General features: G+C 43.5%; 1 protein-coding gene across 1 annotated transcript; it reads left to right on the plus strand.

The window, feature by feature from the left end:
- The first annotated feature begins 222 nt into the window (after positions 1-222).
- Positions 223-11698, plus strand: LOC111672751 (uncharacterized). Its single transcript, XM_023430303.2, has 11 exons — positions 223-741; positions 3024-3146; positions 3283-3452; positions 5547-5602; positions 5762-5900; positions 6102-6229; positions 8383-8518; positions 9182-9359; positions 9517-9600; positions 10018-10315; positions 10402-11698. Exons 1-11 carry the CDS (start codon positions 490-492, stop codon positions 11169-11171), a joined length of 2334 nt encoding a protein of 777 aa, XP_023286071.2. The 5' UTR covers positions 223-489; the 3' UTR covers positions 11172-11698.
- Positions 11699-13970: the final 2272 nt, after the last annotated feature.

Below are 13970 nucleotides of genomic sequence, written 5' to 3' on the forward strand. Positions count from 1 at the left end.
AAGAGAGTTTGGATGGTTACTGAGTAACTGTGGGTATCAGTGTGTACTTTAGTGTGTGCAGAGGGGAGGGGGGTAATTACGGTGTAGAATGTCCTCCTCATCACTGGAGCTGACCTAAGAACACAACGGTTAATCATCCACTACCCAGCAGAGAGAGACAGAGGGAGAGAAGGAGGGAGGAAGCACAGTTAGATTGAAAAAGAGACACTTAATGCACCTGTACTCGCTACCAGGTAAAATAAACAAAGAAGAAAAGAGGAATCACCTGTCAGACAGTCTGGAATGAAGGAATTACTTATCTGACAGTGAGAGGACAACAGAAATCTGTGGGCGAGGACACTTCTTCCTCCTGAAGAAGGATCTGGATCCTGTGTTGTGTTCATGTGCATCTGGGTGCGTTAGTATGTGTGCTTCACAAGGTCAGACCTGGTTTTGGATTTGATTGTGAGTGTAAAGAGGCAGCCACATGGGGCCCGGAGCCTGTCCGGGATGCCAGCCGCTGCAGTGAAGCCCAGTCCAGAGGACATGGTGGCGGAGGGAGGGGGTGAAGGAGTGTCCCAGTGGGATGCCTCGACGCTGGACCGGGAGAGGCTGCCTCTCCCCTCTCTCAAGGTCCCCAGGGAGCTGCTGCGGAGCTTCCCACACTCCAAACGGGTGGGATCCTACCTGGTGGGGAAGATGATCAATAAGGGCTCATTTGCCAAAGTGATGGAGGGGCTGCACATCGGCACGGGGGAAAAGGTCAGTGCTTTCTCCCTGATGTGAGAATTAGAGAGAGGAGACGTGACGTGACCTGCCTCAGACTGGAGAGACGGCGCACTGGCAGAGGGAAAGATCACACACCAGATTATGATTACATGGTTACAACTTGTGCCCTGTACACTTGCAACTGGGAGTTATACTCACTTGAGTTTGAATAAGGCAGCGACCTGTTATTATTCTTGTTATGTGTACAACATCATAGTCAGAACTACCTGCATTTAATGGGTACCTCTCCATGACTCTTAAAGGGATTTTTTTGTTATTGCAAATTGATGCAGCATAAGTTTAATTTATGATTTATGTACATTATGAAAATAAACATGTCTACTACATGTTGAGAGGAAGTATACACGGTGTTCCCTTGAACGTATCCTTTCTTTTTAATGTGATATTCTTTCAAATAGTCGTAACAAAACCCACACTAATATATGAAAGTGTGTAATATTTTGCCTATTTCTGATACTGTGGCTATAAACTGGGATTATAGATATACATCATTGTGTAGTGGAAGCCGTGTGTGTGTGTGTGTGTGTGTGTGTGTGTGTGTGTGTGTGTGTGTGTGTGTGTGTGTGTGTGTGTGTAAGTAAATGTATGTGTAACTTTCTTTCATCGCCCCGGCTCATATGTACCTGACCTGGTTGCCATAGCAGTGACCAAACTCACCTCCAAGGGTGTTTGCACCTCTTAACCCCTGTTACCCTCTGCAGGTACGAGACCTGTGGAGGTGAAGTCTACAAATGTGCGCACACACACACACACTGTTTTATACTATAGGACCTTCTTATTTTTAAATTTTAAATGAAACGACAGTGACATCACACCATATATTAATGACAAACTTTTTTTTTTTTTATGGAAAATATTAATGGAATATAAAATGTAAATAAACTGAGCCTTCTAGATTCTACCAACACTTTACACTTTACCATCATTCACACCCGAATGTTTACCTTATACGTTAACTGTAGTTCTCAGTTATAAGCTGAATCATTTTCAATAAATGTCACTTTTAGGAATTTCATTTCCTGGGCCAAGTAATTTTTTTTGTCACAATCATTCATTTCAGGGGAAAATGGTTGTAAGAACATAAATAGCTCGTATCAACTTTTGTGTAACCAAGGGAAGGTTTTTTTTTGTTGTTGTTGTTGTTTGAATTCATTCAGTCTTATTTTCTACCACACATGATGAGTGATACAAGTTAAACATAGATCTAGAGGTGGGTGAGGTCTCATAACTGAAGGTCACTGGATGAGTCAAAGTCAAAACTCAGTGTATGGCTCTGCTGCATCGTAAACTGTTGGCACTCTTCCTAGTGTCATCTAGTTTCAGTCCTGTATCTGTTCGCTTCTCTTCTTCTCTCTGTGCTCACATGTACAGTACTTCGATACAGCCGAATTCCCAATTAAGCTGTTCTCATTTACAGGTTTTTCTGTTTCTGTTGTCAGACAATGGAACAAGTTTGAATAAGAACTGAAAACTCATTCAGAATACATGTCAACCCGCAGTCCCTTCCAAGCCATTTCTTAGCTGCTGCTAAAATCCTGATTTTATAACCACGACGTCATGTGACAAAATCACCAAACACATAAGTTAAAGACAAAGACTGTTCTGTGATTTTCAGCTAAATGATCACTCTGAGAGAAAGTTAGAAGCTCAGTAGCATAAGCTGCCGTGCGGTCAGCACAGAGAAGTGTGCCTGTGGAGGGAAAGCCTGACCTCACACTCGCGGGGCTGTACTGTACTGTACTGACTCTTTTAGGGAAGGTAGCTGAGGTCTGTCTAAAAAAAAGTCACTAAAGGCGTCTGAAAAGTCTGAACAATCCAGCAACAAAGTGCTAAGTTGGCAACACTGCTCGTTCGTTCCAAATCATCTGGTAAGAACAATGAGCAATAGGGAAACACTCAGCCTGCCGACCAATAGTCTGTTTATAGGACTGGCCCCGCTGTTGCGATCCAGCAAAACATATAGGTGGAGAAAGTGATTAAGGAATACTTCCTTAACAATTAAAGTGGAAGTACTCTTGGGCAAGGCTCTGAAGCCACAACTACTTACACATCTATCATTTGTAGAGAACTGTGGGTACACATCCATCCATGTAGCTCAGGACTGCCAAAAGACTTTTACATTTTAACAGAAGAGCAAAGGGTGCTGATTCAACTTTCTAAAAACCACATTAAAGCTATTGTATATTTATGTGCATATTTGTTTGTGTGTGTGTGTGTGTGTGTGTGTGTGTGTGTGTGTGTGTGTGTGTGTTTAGGTGGCTATTAAGGTGATTGACAAGAAAAAAGCGCGTCAAGACTCGTACGTACTTAAGAACATGAAGAGAGAGCCTCGTATTCATCAGATGGTCCGACATCCTCACATCGTTGTCCTGTTGGAGGTATGAAAAAAACCATCATCAATGTAACAACATTACATTTGTTCGTATTTGAATCCATTAACAGTACGTTAATTGTAGATTGTAAAAATGAGGTTAGAATAAGCTTAGTATGCGCATGAACGCCTGTTTGTGTCAGACTCTGGAGACAGAGAACAGCTACTACATGGCCATGGAGCTCTGTGCTGGAGGAGACCTGATGGACAGGATCTGTGAGAGGAAGAGGCTGGAGGAGAGGGAGGTGCGGCGCTACACCCGACAGATCCTGTCTGCAGTGGAGCACCTGCACAAACACGGCATCGTACACAGGTGAGACTACACACACACACACACACACACACACAGGACGAGCATGGACACAATGTGCAGTACTTCTACATGTATTAGAGACATCTGCCTCATACTGAGTTAATGAAAATGAACTGTTTTTCAGTTAAGTCCTGGAGGAGACATCTTAGTCGTAAACATTCGAACTGAAAAATATTTGCATATTTCTCTGGATACTTTTGTGTATTTTTTAATGAGGGAGAAGGAGGAGATGTGCTCTTAAGAGTTTGTAATCTTTTAAAACCCCAAACTGACATAAAAGCTGTGTCTCAATACAGGGGCCACATCCTTTGGAGGCTGTGTGTAGGCTGCGAAGGGCAAACCGAAATGAGACGGTCAGGTCTACGGTGGATTTCCATATTCATCCTCAGCCGCTGTTATACATTTGCAAAGTAATTAACCCCCCCCCCCCCCGCTGAGTCCTTCATTGCCCAGGAAATGAAATGAATTTGAGGGAGCCTTCAAAATGGAAGTGGATGTTGCACCACTGTGACGCAATCAGTCTTTAAATGCAGCCCTCGAATGATGCAGCCCCTGAGTTGAGACACATTCATAGGCGCTGACATCCTGTTAAAACTATGGTAACCTCACTTACCATTTAGTACAGTTTTAACCTTGATGTCCGGACATCTTCTGGCATGCATATTACAAAAAACTGTATACTGGAGCGTGTGATAAAGTGCTTGTCATGCTTTTTCTGTTTGGCCCTGGTAGAGATTTTGTGAAAACAACTGAGGCCTTCAAACACCCACAAGCAGTAGCTATTTGTTGCATGCTGGATGTTATGGTTAGACTTGTAGATTCATGCATATAAACACACTTGTTAGCACACAGCACACAGAGTAGTTTGCAGGGCATTAACAGTTTTCAGAGGAGGAAATACTGCAAGAAAGGCACAGTGCAGTGTGGGAGTCGAGAGTGTTATTTTAGTGGCATTTTAGTATGTGTAGGCGTTAGAGACCTAATGCTCATACACACACACACACACACACACACCACACACAACATGCACAGCTCTGGGCTTTGGTTTAAGACCTTGGCTCCTCTGAAGGTGGGAATGTGATTACCAGGCAATGACCTCATCATCCTGCGCCGGCGCCATGATTCACACATCATCACAACATCATGGACTTCCTCTCTAATGAAGTCCCTCAACGATGTAGCGCTCAACCATTCAATAGCACCTCTCTCAGTGTCACACACACACACACCCACGTCCTCACACACATACATACACTCACTGGCGCTCACACACACACTCTCTCCACCACAGTCCCACACAGAGATGATTAAACTGGAAATAAATGGAAAATTTGCACTTAAACGCACCTCCTGCCACCCACATTCAGTAGGTTTACCGCATACATTTTCTCCTTTATGACAATGTCTGCTCTCGCTCCGTCTCGCTCCGTCTGTCTTTGAACTTTCCTCGGGTTGTGTGAGCGGTGTCCTTTGGATTTTTGGGACCTGGAGTGTCTGTTGGTTAGATGAAGGCAGATGAAAGGAAAATGGCTGATTCCCAGGCTGTAGTTTATAGGGGATCTCTCTCCCCCTAACCGCAGATTTTCATTTAGCTTGGTAGTTTTAGAGCAGGCCGTGTGGCTGGTGGTGAGGCAGGGGTACTTTCAGGAAAGTGAGGCAACTTTTCCAGGTGATATTATTCTGGTAGAGGATCACAAGTCAAGAGGAGCAGTTTGAGTTGACTTGAAAATCTTGATGGGTGGAAGGTTTTAGCAGTCCAAAGCAAACTAATTCCCAAAATGACTACTACTGAATGTACCCCCAAATATTTTTCAGCAGTATTTTTAATGCTTGAGCTCTACCCAAACCCAAATTTAACTTGGGTTTTCCTTTGCTTTTGTGGGTATAGTCTGGTCCCATCTCATCTGGTTGTCCATAAATACACAGGAAAGCTTAGTAAGGCCAAACACGCATTGCAGGAGTGTCTGTCAAGTAAATTACTCCAAAACACTCATGTGTAGGGAAAAAGCAATTTAAGAAATTCCTGTAGGATTAAGGACAAAGCTCATGGTGAACCACACTTTGTTTTTTTGTCTCTCTTCTTTTCCCCTGTAGAGATTTGAAGATTGAAAACTTCCTGCTGGACGAACATAACAACATAAAGATCGTAGGTATGTTGACATTTCTGCTTTTTCCAGTGACATTTGCCTGCCGGTGTATTAATGCAAAATGTTGAACACATCAGGATATTGCAGAACCGTAGCCATCGAGTGCATCTGTAAATGTGCAGCAACACGAACCCATTGGAAAAATGATGATGTTTCACACAGACTTTGGCCTGAGTAACACTCTGAAGACCGAGTCGTTGTCCCTGGAGCTTCTCAACACCCAGTGTGGAAGTCCAGCCTACGCCGCCCCTGAGCTGCTCGCTCACAGGAAGTATGGACCCAAAGTGGACGTCTGGTCCGTGTAAGTGATAAAGTCTCATTGTGTCTGTTGAGGCCTGTTCGATCATAGCTTTCCCAGGATATTTCTTTCCTCTGTGGTGCTGTGTATGGATAATGTCAATGTGTTTGTGTTTGTACACATTTTCCCTCTGTGTGTGTGTCTGTGTGCGCGCGTGTGTGTGTGTGTCTGTGTGTGTCTGTGTGCGTGCGTGCGTGCGTGCAGAGGTGTGAGCATGTTCGCCATGTTGACAGGGACTCTGCCCTTTACTGTTGAACCATTCAACATCAAACAGCTGCACCAGAAGATGGTCAACGGAGAGATCAGCAGCATCCCCAGTGATGTCAGCAAAGGTAACGCCACCTTCCACCCCCCTCACTGAAACAAAGACTGTGCCCCCTTATGTACTGTCACTCGCCTCCATAGAGCTGGAGTTGAGAGAGCTTGCTTTGAGTCTTGATGGGGTTTCACGGGTATTTGCTAGAGGTGACATGGCGAGAACAAAAGTACTTTGAAATAATAAGAAAAGTAAAGACTGCTCTATGGGTTGAAGTAGCTAAAAATATATAAAGGCACACCTACAGGCTCATAGTATGAAACTGTTATGAATGCTAATGCTAAAAAATGCACCAAGACGGCTCTCACACTTCGTATTAATCATTTCAAATATCACTTATATGCTTGGCTATCCAGCTCCAGACAAAATGGCCAAGATTTAAAATACAAAAAAAAATAAAGTAAACCATAGAAGATCAACATGATGATTTCCCAATTTCCATTTGGGAAAGTTTTCCTCAGTCTCAGGTCAGCACATTACAAATAGCTAATTGAAGACAAAACCTAGGATTTCTACCGACCACAGATCTGTCACGAGACAAAGAACTGAGGGAAAAGTTTCCCCTCAGTTCTTACTTGTTCTGCACCATGTCTACATTGGCTTTAGTGTCTCTGTTTATCTCTGCTTTATTTTGGTCTCGTTCTCGCACATAGTCACTCCATTACAGTCTGTCATGGCGCCATGTCACCACAAACAAACACGGCTCCTGTTACTGTGGGGAAAACCAGCACGGCCCTGATGCTCTGAAACTGTGACAAGATCAGATTAGTGGCTGTATCACTGCCACAGATCAGCATCTGAGACATCCTCATTAACTTTTACACTTTATCCCGCTTTTGCAAAGGGTTGTTTCGTTCATCAACCCTTTAAACTCTCAACAAACACAATACACAACTTTAACTTACCCAGACCCCAACCACCACCGCCACATTTTTTTACTGTGAGTGTCTACAAAAATATTTTTTTTCCCAGATGGTGATCAATTAAAATCCTCAAATAGTCTATTGGTCACAAACAAACTGAGTTGACCCTGCTGAGACAAGCTGCTGCCTCACCACTGAAAGCAAGGCAGCTGATAGCAGCAAACTGAATTCAGCAGTCTTGGCGTATGTCTGAGAATGCGGCAGCCATCCTCTTTGAAGCTACCTTCTCCTCCAGACTGCGGTGCTTATCAGGAATCCTCATCTGGAGTCAAACTATCAACCACGCTTGGGTGTCGTAGGCTGACAGGCTAAATTGGTTCTCGTCAAGGGAAATCCTGCCTCTCTCCATGCTGTCGTCTCTGATACGGTTTCAGCGAAGTCACAATGAATGACAGCAGCCTGGCAGCCTGAAGTGGTTGTGTAACATTGGTTCTTTTTAGTTTGGTCTATTTGGCCAGGCATGAGTAGTGAGAGAAGTCATTAATTTTCTTGGTCGGTGGTCTGAACCTTGGCGTTGCCCAACTACATGCCAAAGTTCCCTTCACCTGCCCAAGACACTGACCCAAAACTGCTTCCATGAGCAGGCTGGAGTCTTGCATGGCCATCTGTGTGACTGTAGCTGAATATGAAGCATTTTGAAGTACATTTACCACAACCCCTTCCAAGCAAATTTGAGTAACCAACAAGATGGTTGTTGACCAGCAGTTGCTTGCATTTAGAATACCAACTATGACTGTGCGGTCTTGACTAATGTTCATGTCTGCAACCAAAGCTGAATGCTAGCATTTAACTTGTGGGTGGTGGTGAGGGTGGAGTGCAGTCTCCACCAACTTTCAAGAAAAATATCTGGCTCTCTAGCTGCCAAACGCTCCACTATGTTCACCAGCTAATCGCTAACTTTGTCCATCCACTAATTGGTGCTGGGCACATTAGCCTACAGTGGGCTTTTTGGGCTTTTTGAGCTTTTCTCTCCGAAAACAGCTGCCTGCTGTTAACAAACCAGTGAGAAATAACACTCAGCCAAAACTGTGAAGTTACAGGAAAGGAAACCAAAACAATGAGCTGAAAGACCCAAAAACACAGAGCTGAACTGCAGAGTCAGGTAATTCTGTGTGGGTTTGTCCCTATGAGCAACACCTTTCACATCATACACTGCAATACATTATTGTTTATAACTGCTTATTAATTTATTTATCTATTATTCTGCTTTAAAAGTTCAAATGTTACATCTGTGCTCCTGTTGCAGGTGCGGTGTCGTTTGTGTTGTCTCTCCTGGAGCCAGACCCAGCCAAGAGACCCAGTGTCAGAGCCGCGATGGAGGAAAGATGGATCAACGAGGGATATGCCAAGAAACCACTACACACGCTCTCTCATAAAAACAGGTCGAGATCTACTGTGTGACTACACTTTAACATGCCGTCTACACACACACACCCAAAGGCGACTGAAATATTGCGGAATTCACCAGTTTTATGTACTGTAAAAAGTTCTATTAAATGTTTTCTAAATATATCTTAAAATAAGAAAAATAGGTGATGTGTGCAAAAATATGTAAATACCTTCAGTATATTCACTTGTGATTTCTTAATAAATGACACTAGTATATTTGTAACATAAGTGTGTATTATACCATGAGATACAAAGAGCCCTCTGGGAAAGTTCTGCAGCAAACATTACAATGTGGGCAAAAGCACCAAGAGGGAAATCACAGCAAGTTTTCTGACAAAATGAACATTTTTGTGGTCAGTAGAGTAACAGCTTTGTGTATTATAGCGTGACTAAAAGGCTTTTATCACTTTATGCAGTGTGGAAATGTAATCATGTATGGCTCCTCCTGGCAATAACGTGTTTTCTGAAATCCACATGAATAAAGCAAGAACTGTTCCAGCCCTGGACAGCTCACAACCAAAACCCTGAGTAGAAACCAGTTTCTACCCATTCCTTACCGACAGATCCTGAACGAGCCATTAGATTTCTCTCTGCTTCACTTTTCACGCTTTATCTTTGTTATGGTTTTTCCCTACCTCTCTGTTGTGATTTCCCAGACTGTGTCCGGAGGATCTGAACTCGTCTGTGTTGGCCTATATGACAGAGACACTGGGCTACGCCCTCTCTGAAATTATTCACACGCTCACCACCCACCGACCCTCCGCCATCATGGCCTCCTATCACCTGCTGCTCAACAAACTCAACAGGAGCCAGAAAGGAGCCAAGGCCAGCAAGGTTCGCACCTCATTTTCACACACACGCAGGCCTGCACATGCTGAAATAAACGCAGCTTTTCTGATGCCCGTAATACACAAGTGGGTCAGTTGTTGGCATCTCAAAAATGATGAAAAGCATGTATGGTTTGCCTGAAGTTTGAATGATTGAGTTGCAGAAGCTGGAAACCAATGACTGGAGTCTTCCCAGTAAGAATACATGGAGAGAGAGGAATAACACTGAATCCAAGACTCAGCAACAGGTAATGCAGACATTGTCTATAATATAATAAACATTAATACGATAATCACTCAGAGATGTTAAAGTAATATTCCTCTAATACATTATAATGCAGACATCAATCTATATTTTTTTACTGTCATCATAGTGCATGTTAGTCTGTCTACTTCAAAATAGCTAAAAAATGTGCAGAAACAGCTGGGCGCTGTATTTGTTTATTAGCATGCTAGTGATGTGTCGGGCGGTTTCTCAGTCTTTCACTTTGGTCCACACTGAAGTACCTCAGCACCCATTGGATAGATTGGCATGATGTGCAGACATCATTATGGTGTCCATGGGATGAATCCTACTGACTTTGGTGATCTCCTGACTTTTCATTTAGTGCCACCATCAGATGAAACTTTCAAGTCGTCCAATCTAATCATTGCTTGATCTTTAGAATGAACCGACCAATGAGAAAAGCTCTAAGCAGTCCAGCAGGCCTCTGAGGGCCCAGCAGACAACTGAATGTCAGAGCAACAGGAGGAGGACCGAGGACCTTCACAGAAAGGACAACAGAGAGGACGATGAGAACCGTCCCCCTTCCCCCTCCCTTCCCCAACTTCCTCACTCTGCCTCCCCCTCAATACCTCCTCGCCTTCCCTCCCCCTCCCCTGCCCCTCTCTCTGCAGAGGATGGGGCAACTGATGAAGAGATCGCCATCACCTTGGACACCAGAGAGACGTTGTTTCCTGAGGGTAAGGATTTACTGCACAGAAACAAAGCTGCACACATCCACAGTACAGTGTGTGACATACAGTATCTGTGTACCTTTATGTTCCAGTGTCTGTGTTTAGAGACAGGGAACTCGTCCATCTTTCTCCTCCTAAGAGCTCTGCATCTCAACTCTGTGACTCCGCCCCTTGCCAAGTCCCCGTTGAGCCAATCAGAGACAGCAGCACAGTGAGACCGATCCGACACACGCACCTGCTCAGGACAACTCAGTCGGACGGGGCAGCAGACCCCGGGTCAGACTGTTTCCATGACAGCCGCCACCAGGATGACCACTCTCATCACCTGAGCATCAACGAGCGTCTGGAAAAGCTGCAGACGTTTTACTCCTCAGAGAAGAGCGGCATCTCTCCCAGGATGCTCCTGGAAGCCGACACACACACCACACACTCCTCAGACAGAGTCCACCTGGGTTCCATGGAAACAACCCAGACATCACCCTCTGCCCCCCTGCCACGCTTGCGCAATGTGGGGCTAAAAGACGGACGAGGCAGGAAGATGACGTGGGTGGGGTTGACTCGACCTGGGCCCCCAGGACTCCTGGTCAACGGGTCTAAACCTCCCGCCTTCCCCTCACAGAGACAACATACCTTGGTCATCAAGAGCCTCAGGCAGGAGAGAGGGAAGAGGAGAGATCTGTCGGCAGCAGGAGGAGGGGAGAGAGGGATGGCAGGGGGAGGGATGAGTGGAGCAAAGAGGAACTCAGTTCAGTTACGGTCATCTCTCCAGCGTCGGGTGGCAGACCTGAATCTGCCGCTGCTACCTGCAGCCCTGCAGGGGAAAACTGACAAGAAGAGCCAGCTGCACAGCATGGACTACTGACACAGGGATAGGAGGACGTGATAGAGCAGCAGTGATATGACGAGGGGAGGAGGATGAAGAAGGAGAGGAGTTAGGAATGAGTTAGCGACACAGATGACAACTGACTCAGAAACAGAAGTAGGGACAACATAAAGGTGGCAGACAGAAAAGGCTTATAAATGATCACTTTCTAGCTACAAAACATGGAGGACTGAGATATTAGAACTGTGCACAGACATTTTGAGAAAGCAGCTACAAAAAGATACTTTTACTTTTTCTCTTCCATTCATGCAGACTCCAACCCAAACACCACACACTGTGTATTTATATGCTGCAGTGCCAAACTTTTAAATTCTCACTAAGCTCATCAATTCAAATATGGCCTTCAAGATTTTTACCGTTGACCATTTTCCTCTTGGATTTCAACGTGTTTATTTCCACCCATCACAATGTGAAGTGCAAGACGCACACTGACTCATGGTTGTGTTTGTATTTACTGTTGTTGAATACGTTTTTGTACTAACGTTGAAAGTCAAAGTAAAAACAAGTCTCAATTCTGCCTTAACTTCTTGTTATGGGTCTTCAATTAAGAATTTGTTAATATATATTTAAATAGGGGTATGTTTTAATATGTGTTTACGTAAGTTGACTCTCAGACTATCATGCTCAGCTGTGATATCGCCACTTACGGCCAAATAGGAATTTTCTGCCAAACGGCTGCTCGCGCTAAATGCTCTGGGCTTCCCAGTAAAGTTATGCCACTGTATCAGTGTTTCACTACAAAATAAGATTTCCTTTCACACACAAATACCAAATTTACACGTTTTTTCTAGGGACAATGCACATAAATCAACATCTGTAAATGTGCCACTGTGAACCTGTTGGGTAACTTTTAACTGTTGTCATGTGGCAGGATTTTCTTCAACCAATGACTTAATCAAATAGTGCACCTGCTGAAGGCCATTGTGTTCACTAGCTTACATAGTGAGAAGAAACTCGCATTAGGATGGGCTACTTTTCTACATTAGGCTGTTGGCTAACTAAGAAGTACCTCAGGACTGCTGTGGCTTTACCTGTTGTTTTTACTGTATGTCCTCTTAGATACAGTTGAGCAACTCAGTATGAGATGCAACCAGTGACAGAGAGAGAGAGAGAGAGAGAGCACCAGAAAACTACTGCCCTTCACGTTATGTTCTGTCAACTTATTGACATTTCTGCGATGATTATATAGTACACATGAAGCCTCAACCATCCTTTAATAACATGCAATTGCTAAAATTGTTAAGAAATAATAGTTATTTTTTTATTTTGTAATCTGGATAACTTTCCTCCTGGATCAACATAGTGGCCAAATTTATAACTAGTCTGGTAGCCTGTTACATCAACAAACAGGGTTAGCTTACAAAATTAGCGGTCTGGTGGTTTGCATGTACAGGGTGGCCTGGGATCAAGTCAAACTCCCAGCCTGAATTATTGTTTCAGTTTGCCCCTGGACGCAACTTCACTAAAAAGCAACAAACCGATAGTTAATAATATGACCATAATAAACTGATAAACAGCTGAGTTTAAACAGGAATGATTCATTGTGATCATAAGATCATTAAATACTGGTAACTAGCTGACACTTCTCTCTCTGTAACTTCAAGTTATGGTCTTTAGAGCTGGGTACGTATTCATTAATTACAAATTAGTTTATTGTTTGTTCCTTACTAGTTTGGTAACTACACAGGATTTTGTCAGTGCTACCACAACAATTTTGTTTTTTACAATACAGTGGCTAACAGAGATCTAAATACATCTACATCTAATTTGTTTGTTCAGATGGGCTGACTCTTCCCAAGTTACAATTTGTAATGTTTGGTGGAATAGACAAGCATCAAATGGCTGTGGTAAAACCATGGCATTGACCTAAACTTGAAAAAATGAAAATTAGGAGAAAAAAAAACCCATTTTGACATATATTTTTTTTTTACATGGGTGTGGTTGTACTTCAAGCTTCAACAATCTTACTCCCAAATCTCTGTCAAGTGTCTTCTCCCTCATTCTCCCTCTGTCTCTGCATTCTTCTTTCTTCATGCCACCGTCTCTGGATCATTAATATTCAGGTGTGCTGCAAAGATGTGGAAGAATCTGGTTGCTGCTTCGTGGCTGCTAAATAATTCAGGGCTTGTTACCTGATACTCTGTTTGCATTTGTGTGTGTGTGTGTGTTTGTGTGTGTGTGTGTGTCGATTGGTGGCGTGCATGTTCTGCGTGTGCCCAATGAAGACAGATTGAACCCACTGAGGTGGATACATCCCCCACTCCAGTTACCTTTCTGGCTACTTAACAGTGATATGTACCAGTAAGCTCTGATATTGTATCAGACAAACACACATTCACACTGCACAATGGCAATCCACTAAACAAGAGCAGCACAGTCAACTTCCCAAGTTAAGTAAGCCTAAAGAACTACAAGGGTATGTGACACCATCACTTACGGCAGCCGACAAATAAATGGAAAAATCTCTCTCTGTCTGGTCCATGTCACAGAGAACAACACTTCCATATAAAGAATGAAAAATACAAAGTTGGAAATTGAATTCAATTACATAAAACTGACCCCCCCCCCAACTTTAATTTAAAAAGACAAAAAATATAAAATATATTCATACAAATGTATAACAGATTAATAATAAGGATCAATGATATGATAATAAATGGGAACATCATTGAGGTGGAGAAGCAGTGGTTCTTGAGGTCGTTGTTAAAATATGGATTCCTCAAACATACCTCAAGAGGGTTAGTAGGGTGTTGACATAGGACGTCTCACTGACTGGTC

This window comes from Seriola lalandi, unplaced genomic scaffold, assembly GCF_002814215.2.
Source record: "Seriola lalandi dorsalis isolate HSWRI2012SDOR001 ecotype SW California unplaced genomic scaffold, Sedor1 jcf7180002054901, whole genome shotgun sequence".
Classification (NCBI taxonomy): Eukaryota; Metazoa; Chordata; class Actinopteri; order Carangiformes; family Carangidae; genus Seriola; species Seriola lalandi.

Excerpts from the sequence above, each read along its gene's own strand:
- LOC111672751 (XM_023430303.2), top strand. The coding sequence starts at position 490 with ATGCCAGCCGCTGCAGTGAAGCCCAGTCCAGAGGACATGGTGGCGGAG. Across the intron at positions 742-3,023 it reads ACATCGGCACGGGGGAAAAG|GTGGCTATTAAGGTGATTGA; the intron begins GTCAGTGCTTTC and ends GTGTGTGTTTAG. Across the intron at positions 10,316-10,401 it reads AGAGACGTTGTTTCCTGAGG|TGTCTGTGTTTAGAGACAGG; the intron begins GTAAGGATTTAC and ends TTTATGTTCCAG.